The 22,410-nt window shown below is 42.0% G+C and overlaps 1 protein-coding gene across 1 annotated transcript in view; it reads right to left on the bottom strand.

Moving 5' to 3' along the window:
* The window catches only part of TMA16 (translation machinery associated 16 homolog), a 60,964-nt gene that overhangs the window by 27,148 nt on the left and 11,406 nt on the right, over positions 1 to 22,410 (bottom strand). The window contains exons 3-5 of the mRNA XM_026647875.2: positions 12,252 to 12,289; positions 10,969 to 11,053; positions 5,742 to 5,890 (exon numbers count right to left, since the gene is read on the bottom strand). Coding sequence (XP_026503660.1) covers positions 5,742 to 5,890; positions 10,969 to 11,053; positions 12,252 to 12,289 — 272 coding nt within the window. The remainder of the gene's footprint in view (positions 1 to 5,741; positions 5,891 to 10,968; positions 11,054 to 12,251; positions 12,290 to 22,410) is intronic.

Raw genomic sequence — 22,410 nt, 5'->3', positions numbered from 1 at the left:
TGTGTGTGTGTGTGTGTGTGTGTGTGTGTGTGTGTGTGTGTGTGTGTGTGTGTGTGTGTATATACACACACACACACACACACACACACACACACACACACCTCTACCTCGATATAACGCGACCCGATATAACACGAATTCGGATATAACACGGTAAAGTAGTGCTCCGGGGGGGCAGGGCTGCGCAATCCGGTGGATCAAAGCAAATTCAATATAACGCAGTTTCACCTATAACGCGGTAAGATTTTTTGGCTCCCAAGGACAGCGTTATATCGAGGTAGAGATGTATATAATATAGTCTCTTGTCTGGTGAAAAAAATTTCCCTGGAACCTAACCCCATCATTTACATTAATTCTTCTGGGGAAATTGGATTCGCTTACCATCATTTCGCTTAAAGTCACATTTTTCAGGAACATAACAACAACGTTAAGAGAGGAGTTACTGTACATGAGTCTGAGTAGCAAGTCAAACAAAGGTGACTACATAAAGTTTCTGGCAAACACTCTAGTCTATTAATATTTATTTGTATTATGGTAGCAACAAAGAGCCCCAACTGAGGAGGACGTCTCCATTTTGCTAGGCACTGTACAGACATAACAAAATGACAATCCCTGCCCAGAAGAGCTTACAATCAAAGTATAGAGATACCTACATAATTTAAATAGTATCAGGTTCTGTAGAGGTCAGAATAGAGATGCATATAAATAAAATGTTTCTGAAAAATAAAAATCAACTGTCTCTAACACAACTTTTTCCTCATTCTCTCAGACACACAGATTTGCACTAAAGGTTTCTGTTAAGTCTTACGAGAATTGGAATACATTGTTCTTGAACCCACATTCAAATCATGTGTACATTTCCTCAATAAGGAGTGGAGCAAAACTCAAGAGAACAAGAGGCAGGGTTAAAATCAAGGAGCCACAAAGTAAAGTTGAGAAACGACGGGTCATTAAGAGAGTTAGGAATGATCTCTTTAGACATGGACCAATTCAGCTGTACAATGGATTCTACCAAAAGTAGCAGCAGAAATCATAGAATATCAGGGTTGGAGGGGACTTCAGGAGGTGACCTAGTCCAACCCCCTGCTCAAAGCAGGACCAATCCCCAACTAAATCATCCCAGCCAGGGCTCTGTCAAGCCTGACCTTAAAAACCTCCAAGAAAGGAGATTCCACCATCTCCCTAGGTAACCCATTCCAGTGCTTCACCACCCTCCTAGTAAAAAAGCTCTTCCTAATATCCAACCTAAACCTCCCCCACTGCAACTTGAGACCATTACTCCTTGTTCTGTCATCTGGTACCACCGAGAACAGTCTAGATCCATCCTCTTTGGAACCCCCTTTCAGGTAGTTGAAAGTAGCTATCAAATCCCCCCCCCCCATTCTTCTCTTCTGCAGACTAAATAATTCCAGTTCCCTAAGCCTCTCCTCATAAGCCATGTGCTCCAGACCCCTAATCATTTTTGTTGCCCTCCGCTGGACTCTTTCCAATTTTTCCACATCCTTCTTGTAGTGTGGGGCCCAAAACTGGACACAGTACTCCAGATGAGGCCTCACCAATGCCGAATAGAGGGGAATGATCACGTCCCTCGATCTCCTGGCAATGCTTCTACTTATATAGCCCAAAACGTCATTAGCCTTCTTGGCAAGAAGGGCACACTGTTGACTCATATCCAGCTTCTTGTCCACTGTAACCCTTACGTACTTTTCTGCAGAACTGCTGCCTAGCCACTCGGTCCCTAGTTTGTAGCAGTGCATGGGATTCTTCCGTCCTAAGTGCAGGACTCTGCACTTGTCCTTGTTGAATCTCGTCAGATTTCTTTTGGCCCAATCCTCTAATTTGTCTAGGTCCCTCTGTATCCTATCCCTACCCTCCAGCGTATCAACTCTCCTCCCAGTTTAGTGTCATCTGCAAACTTGCTGAGAGTGCAGTCCATGCCATCCTCCAGATCATTAATGTATTGAATAAACAGTACAGGCACTAGCTATACTGGGAGATAAACCTAAATATTATAATATTCTGCCCTCGTGTCTTCCATCTGACCTTCCTTCCATCCCAAATATTAAAAAAAGTAACTCTTCATATCTGTATATATTTAACTTTGAAAGCTCATTGGACCAATTCCTTTTTCTAGAACACTTGACTTCCATGTTCTGACAGAATGCATAATTAAAAGTTAGTCAGTTAACTAAACCACATGAAGTTCAGATGAAATAACTACTGCTTGCCATTTTTAGCTGTAAACATGCACTCTCAATTCATCAGGAAGTTCCTGTCAACATCTGGGATGCCCTTTCAACAAGCTTTGGACATTATCTATCAACACCTGAAAAATAAGTACTTTTCAGAAATACACAATGATGAAAATGACAATATGCCAGAAAATTCAAACCTGTAGGAACCTGTTTAGTCGTACAATTAAGCATAGAGGGAAAGGCAGGAATCAATGAGACACTACTAAAGAAACAACTTCCTTAACAACCTCACTGATTATCAGACTGAAGCTTCCCTTATTGTTACTGTTCCTAGAAGGATCTGTACAGCATTTACTAATGTATCTGAATACTCAGCTGCCAGTGTAGCTGTTTAAGAACTTCTGCATAAAATTCAGCCTGTTAATGATCAATTAGTGAAGAAATGTATAATCTTGAATGTCTATTCACTTGAACATGACTGTTTATACAAAAATGTCAAATCTTGGATGACTTTTAGAACTCCACTTTTATATTCTAAGGCTGCTTCAAGGCAAAACATACAACACAGAAGGGAAAATTCTGACATCAATAACAGAGAGAGACACTCACATATAAAGTCAGTTTGAAGATATTCCCTTTTATTAGAAAAGCCTCTAGTGATAATGATGAGATAGAGCCATTAAAGCACAATCTCCAGCTGACTTCCCATTTTTTTCCTCCCATTTCCAATTATAGTATTTAGCAGCAACAATTTTCTCTGAATGAAGACTGAGTTCTAGACAGACTGAACCTTCAACAGCTGCGATAACAAATGATGAATGATTTGAGGTTGCATTTAACATGTAAAGGGGCACCATCAAATTTAAAATGTCACATTTTTGCGATTTTTAAACTTACAGCAATAGTAAGTAAAATATGAGATTTCTATAAATGAAAACATCTTGTTTCTTTATTTTTTCCAGTTTGTTTATTTTGTGCATTTGATAGAGTTGTTTGCTAGCCTATTTCATTGATTTTTTTGTTTGTTTGTTTTTTGTTTGCCTGGAACTTTCACACAGCAACAGGAGAGAAAAACATTTTTAAAAATAAGGAAACGTAATTTTTAAAACCACAGAAATTGGAAGGAGGACTTTGTATTGGTGAACAACAATTTTAAAACAAGAATAGATTTTTAAAAAGTCATACAGATTGCTTCCCTATTTCTGCCCTAGAAGAAATGCAAAAGAGGAAGCGAGGAGAAAGAACACTGGATTCCCATTCTGCACTAAGTCACATAGCTTAACGCCATGAACCCCTGAATTGTTTGCTATCTCATCCAGAACAGGATATGAGCAGCTCTGGAGGATTAAGTATGGCTGGCAAATATTTTGAAAATCTTTCATTACCCCCATTGTCCCCCCGCCCCATGAACACAGGAAACGCTTGTTTCAAAGAAGCTAATTGGCCAAGATTTTACCTTCCAAGCAGGAAACAAATGTTGATTTTTTCATTTTGTTAATGAACTTTCAAAGTCAGTGATACTTTCATAGTGATATGAACACTACTCCTTCTAGACAAAGTTAAATTGGTTATTTGGCTCCAAAAAGGGTCTATTTTTAAAAAGTAATGTCAGGTCATTACATTTGGTATTACTTTCTACCACACTCTCCTCAACACAGCCTGGATCTCAGTCTCCACAATTCCTTTCCCCATCCCAATTAGCCTTGTTACACTTGATTCCTGCTCTTGCCCATCAGCCTAGTTCCATATACATGATTTTCAGTCATTTCAGACTCTCTCTCAAGCATAGCTGGCATTTGCATACCACCTTTAAAGAGAATATATATTTTTGAAGGGATGCTATCAGTTCACTTAGGCTCAAAAATTTCCATTCTTTAATGTTAATCCCATGCACCATCCCTGACCAATACCTTTCATTGGTAATACTCAGGCTGAGGTTCTCAAGACACACACGGCTCTCCGCTCAGCTATTTTTAAGACATCGTGAGACACTGTGGTGACAAAGGGGCAACTGCTATTTTTTCCCTAGGGCAATTTAAAAATAAAGACCAATAATCATGTCTGGCAGTCTGACTTTATATGTATTTGTGATAGCAGCCAGTGAAAACACTGAAATGTCAAATTAGAAGTTAAGAATATTTTTCTGAGCTAACTGTCTATTGGGCTATTATTACTTTTGTTATAAATTACAGCATTATTGTATTCTAAATGTTTCAGGGTTTTGTTTCAGGGGCCTTTGGTTGTTAAAGGTTAAATGTTAGGGCATTTTTATAAACATACACTCTCAACCCTACTCCGAACATCCATGGGGCCAAAGATTCATCACCAGCTACACATTTGAAGAGGTCCTTCTGTGTACATATCTCCTCAGCCTGATCAGAGTTTCTGTCTGTTGGGGCTACACAAAGTTTTAGGTGGGGTTAGGGTGGAGCAAGAGACCTGTCAAAATGAAGCACCATTCCTTGAAGAGCCCCTACATTTTAATGAAGAAATCCAGGAAATGCCAAGAAATTTAATTAAGTCTTGAGCTATATTAATGCCCTTTGGCTCCACTGCATCTACTGCAGGAGCCGTGCTCCACCGCAAATAAAGAGAAAGTGTAAATCCTGGTGGAGGCAGGTCCAATTGATACAGGACTATTCCTACCTCCTTGGATCAAGGGTTCTTTTTTTCTTTAAAGATCCCTGTGATTCATGGAGTGGGAAGCCTTGGGCCCTCTAAGTTTAGTAGGCTCCTAAATCCTCCCTCTTAAGTGGACAACACACCATAAGCTATGCAACGTGAATCTTGTAGAACTTTTCCCACTGGCCCATTCCTGTGGGAGGGAACAATACATGGAGACCTCAGTGATGTTAGGTTTCTATTACTGAGACAATGCTATGATGTTTCATGGTACAAAGGTTTCATGTCATGAGTTTGGGATGGTTACCAGTCATGAGTAATGAAGTCATGAGCAAGTAATGCTGTCATTTCAAATGAGAGCTAATAAAACTTTATACCAACAAACAACCTCATATGTATGTTTCCAAACACATAATTATGCACCCTTTTAAAGAGGGGGCAACCTTTTTGTTCAGGCTAAAAAAAAAAAACCCACCTTTTTTAAAAGAAACATTTTTTAAAGGGATGCGATTCATGCTCTTTTGGGGTGGCTATATTAATATGCTTTAAAAACAGAAGTCAGACTTCACAGGAATCCTATCAACTTTAGTAATCAAAATCTACATACACATATGCCTTAAAGCAACATAAAGCAGAGTCATAAAGCATAAAGCAGAGTCATTGCTCAAAGGTGATCACTGCATTCAAGGAAGTAAAATGAATTTCTAACTAGGATCTTTCTGTTTGTTTTTACATCCACCTTAAAAGAACCTGGAAATCAAGAGAAGTAAAAGAAGATTTATTTCTCTAAAACAAGAAACCAAAGTATCACCTAAAGCCTTCACTTAGGATTCAGGCCTTGTGAACGGGGGGTGAGTGTGGGGGAGGGGTGTAAGTTCCAGCTACTGCAGTTTGCACAACAAAGAAATAATAAAGCAACCATACCTATCCCATATCCTTCATAGAGTTGTCTTTCATGCTCTATGGTCTGTTTGATGATTATCTCCCGGGAACTGTGCTGCCTTCCCTGTCTGCCTTTAATGCTGTTATGTAACTCAATCTGTTCCAGTTCATCACTGAATCGATGTAAATATCTGAAAGACAACAAGTTTAAGCTATGAGATGTCTCGTAACATTTTAATAAAACTATACTGGTTTGGTCATTTGCCAGGGAAATATTTACCAGTTGTTTCTTTGCCATCTGCACCACATCTAAATATGCCACAGGTGCAGTTTTTCACACTAAATTAAAGATTTGCAATATTCTTCCAAAAGAGAAATTCTGTTTAGGCTGTGACCTCTAGACTCTTACCCCTCAGATTTAGCAGAGTATAGCATGTCACCTATTGTAGCCAAGAATCTCTGAGAAAAGGAAGACTAGCAGTGTACTGGGAGAACTTCCAAATTACTACAGGATAACGATGAGAGAGCAGATTTTGCTCCTACCTGTTTGTTATTATAGGCAGCATTACCTGTTCCACCTATAGCAAAGGTTCATAGATTCCAAGGCCGAAAGGACCTCTGTGATTTAGTCTGACTTCCTGCATAACACAGGGCATAGAACTTGCCCAAAATAATTCCTAGAGCATATCTTCTGAAAGAACATGTAATCAATTTAAAATTTGTCAGTGATGGAGAATCCACCACGATTCTTGGTAAATTATTCCAATGGTTAATTACTCTTACCATTACAAATTCATGACTTATTTCCAGTCAGATTTTTGCCTATGTTCAATTTCCAGTCATTGGATCACATTATACTTTTTTATTAAATAAAGAACCTATTAAATATTTGTTCCCTATGTAGATATTTATATTCAAGTCACCCCTTAACTTCTCGTTAAGCTACATAGATTGAGCTCTTTGAGTCTATCACTATAAGGCATGTTTTCTAAATCCTTTCATTTTTCTCGTGGCTCTTCGCTGAACCCTCTCCAATTTATCAACATCTTTCTTGAACTGTGGACACCAGAACTGGACACAGTATTGCAGCAGCAATTGCACCAGTGGCAAATACAGTGATAAAATAACCTCTACTTGAGACTCCCCTGTTTATGCATCCCAGAATTGCATTAGCACTTTTAGCTACCGCCTCACATAAGAATGGCCCTACTGGGTTAGACCAAAGTCCATCTTGCCTAGTATCCCTGTCTTCCGACAGTGGCCAGTGCCAGGTGCCCCAGAGGGAATGATCAGAACAGATAATCATCAAGTGATCCATCCCCTGGCAAACAGAGGCTAGGGACACCATTCCTGCCCATCCTGGCTAATAGCCATTGATGAACCTATCCCCCATGAATTTATCTAGTTCTTTTTTGAATCCTGTTATGGTCCTGGCCTTCACAACATCCTTTGGCAAGGAGTTCCACAGGTTGACTGTGCGTTGTGTGAAGAAATACTTCCTTTTATTTGTTTTAAACCTGCTGCCTATTAATTTCATTTGGTGACCCCTAGTTCTTGTGTTATGAGAAGTGGTAAACACCACTTCCTTATCTACTTTCTCTACACCAGTCATGATTTTATAGACCTCAATCATATCTCCCCTTAGTTGTCTTTTTTCAAAGCTGAAAAGTCCCAGTCTTATTAATCTCTCCTCATACAGAAGCCATTCCATACGCCTAATATTTTTTTTTGCCCTTTTCTGAATCTTTTCCAATTCCTATACATATTTTTAGATGGGGCAACCACATCTACACACAGTATTCAAGATGTGGGCGTACCATAGATTTATATAGAGGCAACGTATTTTTTGTCCTATTATCTATCCCTTTTTTAATTATTCCCAGCATTCTGTTCGCTTTTTTGACTGCCACTGCACATTGAGTGGATATTTTCAGAGAACTATCCACAATGACTCCAAGATCTCTTTCTTGAGTGGTAACAGCTAATTTAGACCCCATCATTTTATATGTATAGTTGGGATTATGCTTTCCAATGTGCATTACTTTGCATTTCTCTACATTAAATTTCATCTGCCATTTTGTTGCCCAGTCACCCAGTTTTGAGAGATCCTTTTGTAGGTCTTCTCAGTCTGCCTGGGTCTTAACTATCTTTAGTAATTTTGTATCATCTGCAAATTTTGTCACCTCACTGTTTACCTCTTTTTCCAGATCATTCCACACTCATGTTCAGCTGATTATCCTGGGAAGCAGTGACTCTGAAAAGATTTGTGGGCTGTAGTGGATAGAGTCTCCATTCATTAAGTGTGGCCTACATTCTTTGTTCCTAGATGTATACATTTAGCCATACTAAAACACAGTGTTTGCTTGTGCCCAAATCACCATGCAATTGAGATCATTCTGAGTCAATGCCTGTCCTCTTCATTATTTATCACTTCCCCAACTTTTGTGTCATCCGCAAATTTTATCAGTTATTTTATGTTTTCTTCTAGGTCACTGATTAAATAGCACAGGGCCAAGAATTGATCCCTGCAGGACCCCACTAGAAACACACTGGCTTGATGATGATTGCCCATTTACAGTTACATTTTGAAATCCATCAGTTAGCCAGTTTTAAATCTATTTAATTGGTGCCATGTTCATTTTATATTGTTCTAGTTTTTTAATCAAAATGGCATGTGGTACCAGATCAAACGACTTAGGGTATGTCTACTTACCCGCTGGTTTGGCGGCAAGCAATCGATCTTCTGGGATCGATTTATCGTGTCTTGTCTAGATGCGATAAATCAATCCCGGAAGTGCTCGCCGTCGACGCCGGTAATCCTGCTCCGCGAGAGAAGTAGGCGGAGTCGACGGGGGAGCCTGCCTGCCGCATGTGGACCCGCTGTAAGTACCTTTAAGTTCGAACTAAGATACTTCGACTTCAGCTACGTTATTCACATAGCTGAAGTTGCGTATCTTAGTTCGAACTGGGGGCTTAGTGTGGACCAGCCCTCAGAGAAGTCTAAGTATATTATGTCAATACTATTACTTTCATCAACCAAACTTGTATCCTCATCAAAAAAAAAAAAAAAAAATCAAGTTAGTTTGAAAGGATCTATTTTCCATAAACCATGTTGATTTCCATTAATTACATTACACTTCTTTAATTCTTTATTAATCGAGTCCTGTATCAGCTGCTCCATTGCTTTGCCAAGGATCGACGTCAGGCTGACAGGCCAATAATTAGCCGGGTCATGCTGTTTACCCTTTCTAAAAATTGGCACAACATTAGTTGTCTTCCAGTCTTTTGGAACTTCCTCATTGCTCTAGGACTTATTGAAAAGCAACATTAATGGTCCAGCAATCTTCTCAGCCACCTTTTTTAAAACTCTTGGAAGCAAGTTATTTGGACATGCTGCTTTAAAAATGTCTGACTTTACGAGCTTGTTTAACATCTTCCAGAGACATTATCACCGGCATTTGATCAGAGTATATCATTTGTTTTTTTCCCCCCAACTACAGAACAGAAATATTTATTGAACACTTCTGCCTTTTCTGCATTATTCTTCATAATTCTACCATTTCCATCTAGTAATGGACCAATACCATTGTCAGAATTTTTTTGTTCCTAATATATTTAAAAAACTGCTTAGCAGATTTCTCCTTGTGTCCCTTTGCTTCCCTTATCAATTTTCTATAATTCCTAACTTCTGGTTTATATTAATTACTATCAACTTTCCCTTTCTGCCATTTGTTATATTTTATTTTTTATAGCTGCCTTCACGTCCCCTCTAAATCAGGTCGGAAGAAGTACAGCCTTCTTCCTTGATTGCCTGTCACTTCCCATTATAAGACCCTGTTTTCAGTTGCTTATATCTTTGCCAAACTTTAATCACTTGAGCAGAAATTTCTCAGGCCAGGTGTCTCCCTCAGGCAGAATTTTTTTGAATGTTTCAGTTAATTCAGAGAATGAGATTAGAGAAAAGTGTTATTTTGCCCATGTTAAACATTTGTACTGTCATTTCTCTGAGAAGCTCTAGTGCCTCCACGCTTTGGAGCAAGAACTTGAAATTTAGGGGGGGTAGGGGATTGCCCTATTTTTGCATTCCTGTGAAACAAACAGACAAATCTGTCTAAGATATGAGCCTATGGGGGAAAAAAAATCACTGTTTATAGATGTTCAGTAAAGACTTGTTAAGAGTTTGGAAGCTAAATTGTCCAAAGACTCTGTCAGTGCTCCAGCCACGGCTGTACTTAAGGACTATCATAATGGTTATACACAAGGGAGCCAAATTAAGGTTGCACAAGCAATTGTAATTCTAGCATTTCCTTATTTTTGAGTGCTTGACTTCACGACCATAATAATGTTGTTTTAATGTAGTGTTTTGAATGTGAATGTCTTTTTACTTAGTGTAACCTGCCTTAAGTAATTGCTCTGCAACCCAGAAAAAAAAAGTCATATATTGCCTGCTATAAGTGGTCTTTCACTAAAAAGTCAAACTAAAGTACTCTGGATATATTGAGGATATTTTAAAGTCTCATACCATCATTTATACTGCGAAGACTTTAAAACATAAGATGGCAGTAGATCCTATAACATACACTAGTGGTGGATCTGCCCCAGAGCAGCACTGGAGATGCTCCTCAATAATGCAGGTTTCATTGAACTGCATACAAAATATGCCATAAATACTGAGGGTAAAAGGAATTTACCATCATGAGATAGGCATAACCTATCAAGAGACGTAGCTGACAAATTGGCAACGGGGGCAGCTTTTGGTACATGTAGTGTTATGTATAGTAATGATATAGTGCCCATACAGGTCCCCACTTTTGAAATAGCTCTGGTGATGTTCAGCTGGCCTTCCTAAAACACAATGTGGCAAAGCTAAGAAGCGGGGCTAAGTGAAGTAGAACCTGTAGATTGCACTTTCACCAAGAAATGCGACTAACGCTTCATGCACTGGGGACATAAACATTTAGATTGTGGATCATGTGGTTACTGGAAAAGATATAGGTGTATCCATTTTAATTTGAGTTTGCCTTCACTACATATGCAGAGATATAATATAAAAGTCTCTCTGATTATACTCTGATCTCATCCAGTAGTTCCAGAATAGTTATGATCTACTTATGCTAGTGCATAATATCTTCACTATTAATAAATCAATGAGATTTCTAATAATAAATATTTGGTATATTTAAGATTCATCTTAATTTTACCAGTCAGTAAGTCAATCTTATTTCCAACAAAAAAGAGCCTTTTACATTATTGTATACCCCATTCTTACTTTTCAATTAGTTCACAGGCTTCTTTCTTTGTGTAGTCTGCTTTGCTGGGATCAAGGTGACTTTGAAACCATTGCAATTTTTCTCCTACAGGAACAAAGTGTGTGTTAATTATTGTAGTAGCACTAGCACAGAACAAACCCTGTCAATGTTCCTGCAATAAATCCCATTTTTCATGGGTTTAAAATTCAGTCATAAAAATTTGCCTCACTATGGTACAAGTACAAGGTCTCAGTCTAGATATGAAATTAATACAAAGAATAGGTTTCATCCAGTTGTCATTTTTAATTTGGGAGAGAAGATAGAAGTTGTTTACAGATGTTTTCCATCCTCCTTTACTAAATAAATAAATAAATAAATAAATAAATAGTCTTAAAGTACTGGAAATCAGGAAGAAAATGTTATATTTATTTTTTTTAAAACAACCCAATTCTTCAGCAATCAATACACACAGTATATTTTTTTTCAGATAGTAAAGTGCAGAGGAATTAGATGAACATCCTAAAATTATTAAAAAAACATTCTGTAAGTACTGCTTAAGAAATGTTTAAAAGTACCAAAAATCACTTTCAGATCATGTTCTATTGCAACATGATTGGGGGGGCGGGGGGGGGAGGGGGAGTGAGAGGAAGAGAGGCGGAATCACCATATTGGATCAATATAAAGACAATCAAATATGTAATGGAGAAATTGTCAAAATTAGCAACTTAGAGTTGCAGTATGAGAAACTGGCCTGAGGCCTTTTCATTCCCTGATCAACATATCTGCATAATTTAAGAGTAAAGTAAATTAACAAAGTTAAACATCAAACTCTTTAAAACACTGGATCAAATTTACCAGCCTTCCAAATTGCTGCCTGGCATCTCTGTCAATTCACAAACATCTACATGAGATGATGCAAGTATAAATTTTGGAGTAGGCTACATCTAATAATATGGATTGACAAGGCTTGGTGGTATTAATGAAATAGAGGTTTGTTCTGTAGTATGCCAAGTTGCCTATTGCTACAGTCAGCCACGTGATGAAGTCCACGTATGTTGCAAAGAAGTGAAGTCAAGAGATACCATACTCCTCTTAGCTCTGATTTCACTTGCAGTTGCCAGGTTGAAGTGAGAACATCCATGATATTCCAACAATTATACAGTTTATTAATAGATTATAAAGACAGTCCTTGCCCCAAACAGAGAATAATTGGATAGAATTCCTTTTCCCAGAAAGTCTGTAAGACCTAAATTATAGGACAAACCTTAATTTTGATTTCAACCAAGTAGCTTATGATACTCACCTACAATACTCAGACGCAAGGCTTTTTCATTCTTCAACCTAAAAGACAGAAAGTGCACACACTAGTCAATCATTTCCCAAGAGAAAAGTCATTGGAAAAGCTGGGTGAAAATATGTTGTAGCACAATTCCACTTCTAAAACCTACCAATGTCACAACTTCTGGTTTTCTTTTTTATGTGAGAGCTCCAGGGCAACCAGTTAATTCAGATTTTAGTAAACTATTTCCAACATTTCGCTATTGTGTTGTTTAAAGTAATGGTGGAAGGGAGGTGAAGGCAGAGTAAAAAGACCCCTTGATATTTATTGGACCCTACAATATAAACATTTTATTGTGACAAGTAGATATAAATGTTTTGATATCTTCACAAAGCCAGCCAATGGCTTTCACACTAAGATTTTCTTGATCTGTTCCCAAAGAGTTTTTCTTTTTCTCATTCTCTTTGAATTATGGGTTATATACTGAAACCTCATCAATTCTGAAGGATGCATATGTAACCTGTTTTTCAGTATGTGTTAAATGCCCCACTCTAGTGGCTGGTTTACAGAAGATACAAGTCTCCTAGAGCTACTACCTGAAGGAGCTGCTCAAGTAGTAGACATTCATGATTTTACCACTGGAGAGTTCAGTTCAATCTCCAGCAATGACCCACATTTGTCCTAATTTTGTTTCCAGCAAGCCAGGGTAAAATATACAGAAGTGCTCTAATTATTTTTTACCTGGGCACTGAAAAAAACATTACAGGTCTGTCTCATCTTACGCGGGGGTTCCGTTCCGTGGTTAGCGCGTAAAGCAAAAACCGCGTATAGTCAAAATTACATTGAGTTCAATGGCGGATGGAATCGCCCGCACTACAGGTACAGTATTAAAATGGTTATTTTTCTCTCTCTCTTTTTTTTTTTTTTGGCCGACCACGTAAAGCTGAAATCGCGCATGTTAAATGCATGTAAGATGCAACAGACTTGTATAATGGGGAGAGGCATAGCTCAGTGGTTTGAGCATTGGCCTGCTAAACCCAGGGTTGTGAGTTCAATCCTTGAGGGGGCCACTTAGAGATCTGGGGCAAAATCAGTATTTGGTCCTGCTAGTGAAGGCAGGGGGCTGGACTTGATGACCTTTCAAGGTCCCTTCCAGTTCTAGGAGATAGGATATCTCCATTAATTTAATACAATACACCTCTACCCCAATATAACGCTGTCCTTGGGAGCCAAAAAATCTTACCACGTTATAGGTAAAACTGCGTTATATCGAACTTGCTTTGATCCGCCAAGTGCACAGCCCCGCTCCCCCAGAGCGCTGCTTTACCACATTATATCTGAATTCGTGTTATATCGGGGTAGAGGTGTAATGGCAGATTAACATGGCAATGTTAAAGCTTTATTAACTCTTTTAAAAAACAGTATTACTCTTGTATTACAGTCTTGATGGAGACTCTCCAAAAGTTATATATGAGAGAAAGAGTCTGATTAAAATATACAAAATAAAGGAGCAGATCCTCAGCTGGTATCAGCTTAGTGACACTGACTTCAGTGGTGCGAATGAGAATTAACACCAGCTGAGGATCTGCGCAAAATGTCTAGGGCAGGGGTCTCAAACTCAATTTACCTTAGGGCCAGTGACAGTCCTCAAATCCTACTAGCGGGCCAATAATGTCACTGAAGATGGAAAGAAAGAGTTTATATTGCATTTTTTATTTCGAATTTCTTAGAAATAATAAAACTGTCATACAACTTTATACAATTCTTCGCCTGCCAGAGAGTTTTTAGTGTTTGCCAGACACCTGGCAATGCTTCAGTTCTGTCAGTTTGTTGATGTTTGGCCTCAGTGGCTAAGCAGTTGAAACCTTCAGGATTGCAGCAAGGTGTGCATCAGATAGTTGAGTTCGGCATTTTGACTTGTTTATATTCATTGTGGAAAAAAGTGACGCTGCCTCCATGGCTGCCTGTGTCTGGCAACTAATGATGCTGCCTCCATGGCTGACTCTGCCCGGCGACTAGTGATGGTATCTCTGTCCCTCTCCCCCAGCCAGTGGGAGCTGCAGGGGGCGGCACCTGCAGCAGACATTGCTGGCGGCATGGCTGCATGCGTCTCTCCTCCGCGGGCCGCAGTGGGGAGGCTCTCGGGCCGCAGATGGCCCACAGGCCGGGACTTTGAGACCCCTGGTCTAGGGCACCCTCTACCTGGGATGGACACTCTTTTTTGTGCAGTAGAGTCTAAATCTAAATAAATTAGTTTAGCAGGGGATAGGGGGAGTTGAAGTTATTTTTATTTCTTTAAACATTTTACAAGAAAGAGCAAGTTTATAAACGCTAGCTAAAAGATTAAAATGCTTAAACAACAATTAAGTCAATGGAATTCATCTGAATGTAGGATTTGCAGGATGAGCAGACTTTAAATTAGACAAATCTGGAATATGATGAGCATAGACAATACAAAGGATTTAATATTAAAACAAATTAAAATGTGAGTTGTATCTAATGTTTGAAATAGAGACTGATGTACGAAAAGAGGGAAGGAGTGCAGTGCACAGAATTGGAAGCACATGGTAAGAAGCAAAGCAAAGGGAGAGGATTTTGAAGGAGGAGAGCACAGAAAAAGCAATCTCATTCCATAAATAGGTAACAGCATGAAAAAAGATGACAAAGGAAATAGCATGGGCAGATGATACAGTTTTTACAAAACAAAATAGTTGTTTCTAATATTTTTAATAATACAAGTCAGCCCATTATTTTTACATTAGTTATATCAGAAGCTTTGCATTTTATTTAGTCATCTTCAGTGTTTGTCATACCTTACATGACAACACACACAGACAATAGTGCATGTCTACAGAGTGTTGCCATGGAGAAAATTGGGACGTCAGACAGACAAGCAGCCTAACTAAAAGTGTAAGCTATATAGTTTCACCCTGCCTGTAAATGCTGCATATGAGGTATGTGTTAGTTTGTACTAGGTTACTATCCAAAAACCACTAAAATTTGTTGTTGTTTCTTTTTTCCAGGGATGGGGGGGGGGGGGGTGAGTGCTTGAATGCAGACAGGCAATAGTTATGTGTGCACATTTATGGAAACACTTCACGTTAACAGATTTTCATGAAAAAAGTTAACATAGAACACACGTAATTTACATGATTGGCACTGTACTCTGCAAGAAGAGATTGGAGTGGGTGGAGGTTAAAGCCATGTAGATCCCAAATGAGAAAATATTAAACTCCTGAAAGGATCACTGTCATTTTGTGGAATCACTAATGGGGGAGGGATGAGGGGACTCCTAGAAATTAAAGCAGTATGTTCTAGTCAAGAGCTTAACACAAGGAATTCTTCCAGTGAATATTAGGGCTTCTTCCAGTGAATATTAGGGCTTGTGGAAGTTGTTGCAGTGACAACAAAGGAGCTTTTATCCACAAAACTAGCAGCTTTCTCAAACTGGCCCACCATTTTGGATGCAGGATTGAGCCATGTTGAACTTCACAAGTGAGCGCTTGTGGGAATGAGAAACAGTTGCCCATCACAACAGGCTGCAGTCTGATAAAAATGCACAAGTCAGCCACTCCACCTCCTTGTGTCTTAAGGTATGTCTACACTGCAGGTATGTCTAAACTACGCTGGCATGTGTCAGCTGACTTGGATTCACGGGGCTTGGACTATCTGGGGCTGTTTAACTGCAGTGTAGACATTCGGTCTCAGGTTGCAGCCTGGGCGTTGGGACCCTGCGAGGGGGGAGATTGAAAAGCGGCGGTAAAAGTGGTGGCTTTTGTTTGTTTGCAATATGGGTATCTACCCAATATTATTATTAATTTGTACTATTGTAGTACCTACGAGCCCTAGACATGGACCAGGACCCCACTGTGCTAAGTGCTGTACAAACTCAGAACAAAAAGACAGACTGCATATGGTGGATGGCTAAGAGATGAAACTGAGATTCTACTCTGAAAATTGAGACTAAACTTTGGTTCTACTCTGCAAGTTCTATGTTTGTGTCTCAGATTCCATGTCAAGTTTCCTCAGTATCTAAATTAAGAGGGTTTTTTGCTCTCCTATAAATTCCATCCCTGGCTCCAAAGGTCAAGCTGGGTTCTTTGATCCTACTTTAAAAATTACAGTTGAGTGGATAAATTTTCCTTCGCTTCCTGTTTCAGGCTGTTAAAACAGTTGCTTTTCCCTCCTCTACCCACGCCCATTTTTCATAAGTTGATCCAGCAACTACATTTGCAAAGCACTTCAAGATCCTTCCATATGAAAAGCTCTCTATAAAAATTAAAATCCTCATTCTTTTTTTACATTTGGCTTTCGACATCTTCATTTTTGCTTATATAAACTGAAAACAGTTAATATTCTACCATTCCAGAGATCGAATCTGTAAGCAAGAGTAAACGTTAAAGCAGTCCTGCTGCTAACACCACCTTCATGAGCTCAAGATAGATTAAGATGCAAGACATGAGACATGCTAGGGAAAAAACAAAATCACTTCTAAAAGGCAAAGGTTTAAGGCTGCTTCTAAAGGGTCATTTCATGTCAAATCAAGTAGTACAGTAAAAGCCTTTCAGAGTGAGATATATTAGACTAGCATATCTGCAATGGAAGCATGCAACATACCACAAACCCCTTAAATGCTTTACAATATATGAGCTACAAACACTGTATCCTTACTTAGAACAAGAAAACTTTGTTAAATTTGACTACCAGAAGCACTATAGGCCAGTGGTTCTCAACTTGTGGCCCAAGTGACATCATCAGGGCTGTAACTGGGGACAAGTGGGGGCGGGGGACCCCTGTCCCAGACGCAGAGCCAGGGTGGTGGTGCAAAAATGAGTCAGTGTAGGATTGGGCCCAGTGACATCAGCTCCCCCCACCCCAGCAGGACTGGGCACAGCAGCATTGGCAGGAAGCCAGGGTGCTCAGTGCTGCCCCACCACACAGGATTGCAGGTCCAGTGATCCCAGCTGGAGCAGGCTCCCGGCACTAGGATTGCAGCAGCAGGCAGGCTGCAGAGCTGACCTCCGTACTGCCAAGGTAGAAGACCAGCTGGCATGGGAAGAGGGTGTAGAGGCCTAGGGCAGTGGTTTTCAACCCAGTTGAAGAAAATTGTTGATGCCCGTGACCCAATGGAGCTGGGGATGACGGGTTTGGGGTGTGGGAGGAGCTCATGGCTGGGACTGAGGGTTGGGGTGAAGACTGCAGGGTGGGGCCAGGAATGAGGGGTTTGGGGTACAGAAGGGGGATCTGGGTTCGGGGGGGCTCAGGGTGTGGGAGGGGGTCAGGGCTCTGAGCTGGGGCCAGGGATGAGGGGTTTGGGGTGCAGGAAGGGGCTCAGGGTTTGGGGAGGGCTCAGGGCTGAGGCAGGGGATTGGGGAGCGGGCTTACCTCAGGTGGCTCTCGGTCAGCGGCGGTGCTAAGGCAGGCTTCCTGCCTGTCCTGGCACCGCAGATCGCGCTGTGCCCTGAAAGCGGCAGCAGCAGGTCCAGCTCCTAGGCAGAGGCACGCAAGCGACTCCGCACAGCTCTCGACTGCAGGCACCACCCTGCAGCTCCTGTTGGCCAGTTCCCGGCCAATGGGAGTGCAGAGCCAGTGCTCAGGTCAGGGGCAGAATGAGCAGCTCTGGTTGTCCCGGCCCACATCCCCCAGCCCAGGAGCCAGACCTGCTGCTGGCCACTTCCGGGGCGCAGCGCGGTGTCAGAACAGGTAGGAACTAGCCTGCCTTAGCCTGGCAGCACTGCCAACGGGACTTTTAATGGCCCGGTCGGCGGTGCTGACCAGAGCCACCGTGACCCAGTGCCTTACATTACGCGACCCAGTACTGGGTCACGACCCGCAGTTTGAAAACCAGTGATCTAGGGCCACAGGGAGGGAGGTGCAGAGGGCTGGGGAGTGGGGAGGGAGTACATGGGGCTGGGTCGCAGCCAGTGCATGGGGGACAGACTCTAGGTGGAGAGGACTGGTGGCAGTCCCTGAATGGGGGGTAGAGACCAAGGCAAAGTCCCCGGATGAGTAGGTTGAGTGCTGGGAGACAGTCCTTAGGGGGACTGGGTTCTGAGGGCAGTTGCTGAGGGGTAGGCCCTAGGTGGGGGGCTGGGTGCATGGGGGGACCACACCTGGGTGGGGAACTGGATGCTGGGAGGTGGCAGTCCCTGGGGAAGAGGGGAGCCAGTCCTGCCCTGGACATGGCACCATGTCTCTGCAGGGCAGGTACGTGTTCCAGCCCAGTGTTGGGGGGGAGGGTCTGGATGCCGAGGGGACAGTCCCTGGGGAGGGCTGGGTGCATGAGGTGCAGTCCCTGTCTTGGGGGGCACACCACACCAGGCAGGGCTCCCGAGCTTTGCAGGCAGGCTCCGGGCGCTCAGCCCAGCCGTGCTGCCAGCAGCAGTTTAGAATTGAGGGTGGCAATACACCATGCTATGACACCCAAATTAATTAATTTTAACAGTTAATGTTTTCACTTATTTTGCTCATTTAAAATGCTCTTGGTAGATATTTGCCAGTGTTGAAATGAAAGGTACTATATCAGTTTGAATCGTATTGCTAAATACTAAGCCTTTTTTTTTTTTGGTAGATTTACAGGTAGTATATATATTGTGTGGATGTGGCCCACATAACACAGAGAGCTGCATATGCAGTCCACAACGGTAAATAGGTTGAGAACCACTACTATAGGCCAACAAGACGAGATATATTTTTATAACTACTGGAGGCTACACTTCATACATAACTACTGATACAAGTTTAAAGGGATGTTCCAATATGATCTGTTTCTCTATAGCAGGGGTGGCCAAACTTACTGACCCTCAGACCTGCATACGACAATCTTCAGAAGTTTGAGAACCAGGGCTCACCTGCTTGTGCTTGGGGCTTCAACCCCACGGGAGGCGTCTGCCGGGGCTCGGGGCTTCAGCCCCACTCCTGCTGAAGCCCAGAGCCCCGTCAGGTGCATCCTGTGGGGCTGAAGCCCGAAAACACTCCCCTCCCCACTGAGCAGAAGCCACTACCCCACTGCAAGGCAGAGATCCTGAACCTCCTCCCCCCCCAGTCTGGTAGGTGCAGAATGGGGGGGGGGGGAGGGATGGGGGTCTCCGAGAGCTACACTTTAACGGTAAAAGAGCTGCATGTGGCTCACGAGGGCTGGAGCACCCATGGAAAAAAATTAGTGGGTGCTTAGCACCCACCGGCAGCCAGCTCCTTCCCCACCGCAGCACCTCCTGCCCCCCCGGCAGCTCCACTGATCAACTCCTCCCCCGCTGTCCCAGCGCTTCTTGCCCGCTGTGATCAGCTGTTTCGCGGCATGTAGGAGGTGCTGGGGGAGGGGGAGGAGCGAAACGGGGCAGAAAGAGGCAGGGCGGGAGTTTGGGGGAAGGGGTGGGTCAGGGCCTGGGGCAGAGATTGAGCACCCCCGGGGCAAGGAGGAAGCCGACATACGTGGAAGTGGGTCAGATCATTGTAGAATTTGGCAGATTCTCTGAAACCAACTTTCCTATCAGCCTTGTATTAAAAAGACTCCATCAGCCTTTACTCCTAATGAGAATGAGGCAACTGCTTTGTAGTTTTTGCATTGTGTGTAAAGTTAGCCTCTAGTCAATGGAAGATTGAAACATGACAGGACTGGGAAACTGACAAAGCGAGTACCTATATAAAACAGAATGGAGTCAGGAAGGTGTCTGTAATAAACTCACATAGCTACTTAATAAAACTAGTCTTCTTTTCCTCAAATCTTGAAACAAGTATTCGAGGTTGCTTATGAATAAAGCTACCTAAAGTTTCTCTAATTTTGTGCACGTGCACTCATAGCTAATTAATAGTGAATGTAAGGACCCAAGGCTCTACAACCCAGGCCTGTAAATCTACCAGGCAACTGACATCTCCAGGCTGCCACCCAGCAGCAGCTGTAACCTACTTGCACTCCAATTTCTATGACCCGCTGTGGATATAGGCCATAGGATGTTCTACCTCAAGGGTTTGACAGACAGCAGTCCATGACTCCCGATTGGCACCCTGCCCTCTATAAACCAAGGGGGCGTTCCAGGAAGTGTCCAGGCAACAGTGTGGGTCTTCTGTAGCTGACACAACTGTTCCTACTCTTGAATTCCTGGCTTGATTTGGACTTCACCTCCTGACTCAGACCCTGAAACCTGACTCAGACTCTGACCCGTGGTATTGACCCTGGCCTGAACCTATGAGCTCTGTGGCTACTTCAGCCTCAGGTTTGCCCCATCTCTCACCCTTGGCCCTGACTGCCCTTGCTGGAATCCTGACAATGTATTTAAAGCTGTCCCCCCCCCCCTTTTCTTTTTCCCCTTTTCTTGGGTGCGAGTACCCATCTTATAATTAACCACAATCTATGAAATTATCTTCTGCTCTGTGAGTACTCAAACAGCACTTGTAGATCTTAATATTCTTCCATTGTGTCCACTATGCTAACAAGACCACTCAAGGCGAGAGCTTGTTGGAAAATTTCCAACAAAACTTAGTTTCATCAGAAAATGCCAGTTTTATTGAAACACAGGCAGGTTTCCACTGGCGCCCTGGCTGGACTAGAGTCTGTTAGGCTCCCTGCTCTGAGGCAGGCAGCCTCCCAGTCCCTAGACTCTCAGCTAGAGCCAGGTCTCTGGGGTATGCTAGGCACTCACTATATATGCCACTGCAGGCAGCTTCCCAGCCCCCTTAACCCCATCCAGATGCTGGGACTCTCAGTGCTGGCTTGACTCCTCACTCAAAGGCAAGTCCCAAGACAGCCCCAAGAGCCCCAGATGACATTGGGACTTTTGGGACTGTCTAGGCTCCTCCATCCACAGCAGGGAGCCAAGGCTCCCAGCTATGCCAGGCTTTCTGCTGCAGAGCAGGAAACCTACAAGACCTGAGAGCCCTGGCTCCAGCTGGAGCTCTGGGACAGCTCTGCCATGCCAGGGCTTCCAGTCTCCCACTTTGGAGCTGAGTCTCAAAGCCCAGGGAACCCCAGCTCGAGCCAGGACTTGGTTCCTAGCTCCACAGCAGCTGGGAGTCAAGAAATTTACTGAGAAATTTTGACAAATTCAGTTTTGTTCCAATGCAGAATTAACCCAAATAAAAAAAAAAATTCTCCCAAACTGAAAATCACAAGTTTTGGCCAGCCCTACTGAAGACATCATAAACAATGTACTCCATCAACTATTATGTGGTCGCGAAGATTGCCTGAAAGTCACAACAGGCCTATCTATATTTTGCAAACTTCAGCTGTGAAGTTCATCTCTCTGGCAAATTACCTGAACCATGAAATTCTATCTGACAGCAGAACAAAAGGATGATTATTTCTAGTACAGGAGACACTGAAGGTAGTAATAAATCCCTCTTCCTTTTCAAAGCATGTCAGCCACACATTCTTTGTGACACAGAACTATATGTCCATGAAGATAAAGCCAACCTATATAGTTACCACTTCAATAGGGGACCCAGTGTCATACCCTGCAGACTAAACTTTGCTCCTAAAGTCATACCAAATTCTTCATATACCCTGAGGGTATTCAGAGGTCTTCCAGGGAGACTCATCTAGATATTAACTCATCTAGATATTTGCCTAGTTTACAACAGGCTACATAAAAACACTAGCAAAGTCAGTACAAACTAAAATTTCAGAGAGACAATGACTTGTTTATACTGCTCTATATACTGAAATTTAAGTACAATATTTATAGTCCAATCGATTTATTTTATAATTATATAGTAAACATGGGAAAGTAAGCAATTTTTCAGTGATAGTGTGCTGTGATACTTTTGTATTTTTATGTCTGATTTTGTAAGCAAGTAGTTTTTAAGGGAGGTGAAACTTGGGGTACGCAAGACAAATCAGACTCCTGAAAAGGGTACAGTCGTCTGTAGAGGTTGAGAACCAGACTTCTAGCATTATTCTGGTTCCATGTCTCACTGCCTGGAGGACCCACTCACAATAAAAGGGTCCATCAATACAGAATTGAGATTCAAAGGCATTCTGCCTGCACTATAATACAGAGAGGCTCAAAGAAGACACTTTATGCAGTTCAGGAGAATCAGCACTCACTAGTATCAGGAGACAGAAGCATTTCATAAACTTCTCTAAGACATTTTATGCACTGTAGTCACTTCTGCACATCAGCCAGATAATACTTACCAATGTTTGTTGCCTTGGGAACAAGCCTCAGCAAGTACTGTTGTCTGGTTT

Source organism: Terrapene carolina, unplaced genomic scaffold, assembly GCF_002925995.2.
Source record: "Terrapene carolina triunguis isolate 2854851 unplaced genomic scaffold, T_m_triunguis-2.0 Scaffold66, whole genome shotgun sequence".
In the NCBI taxonomy this organism is placed as follows: domain Eukaryota; kingdom Metazoa; phylum Chordata; order Testudines; family Emydidae; genus Terrapene; species Terrapene triunguis.
Note: the sequence above shows the minus strand (reverse complement) of the source record. Positions and strands in the feature narration are given on the sequence as shown.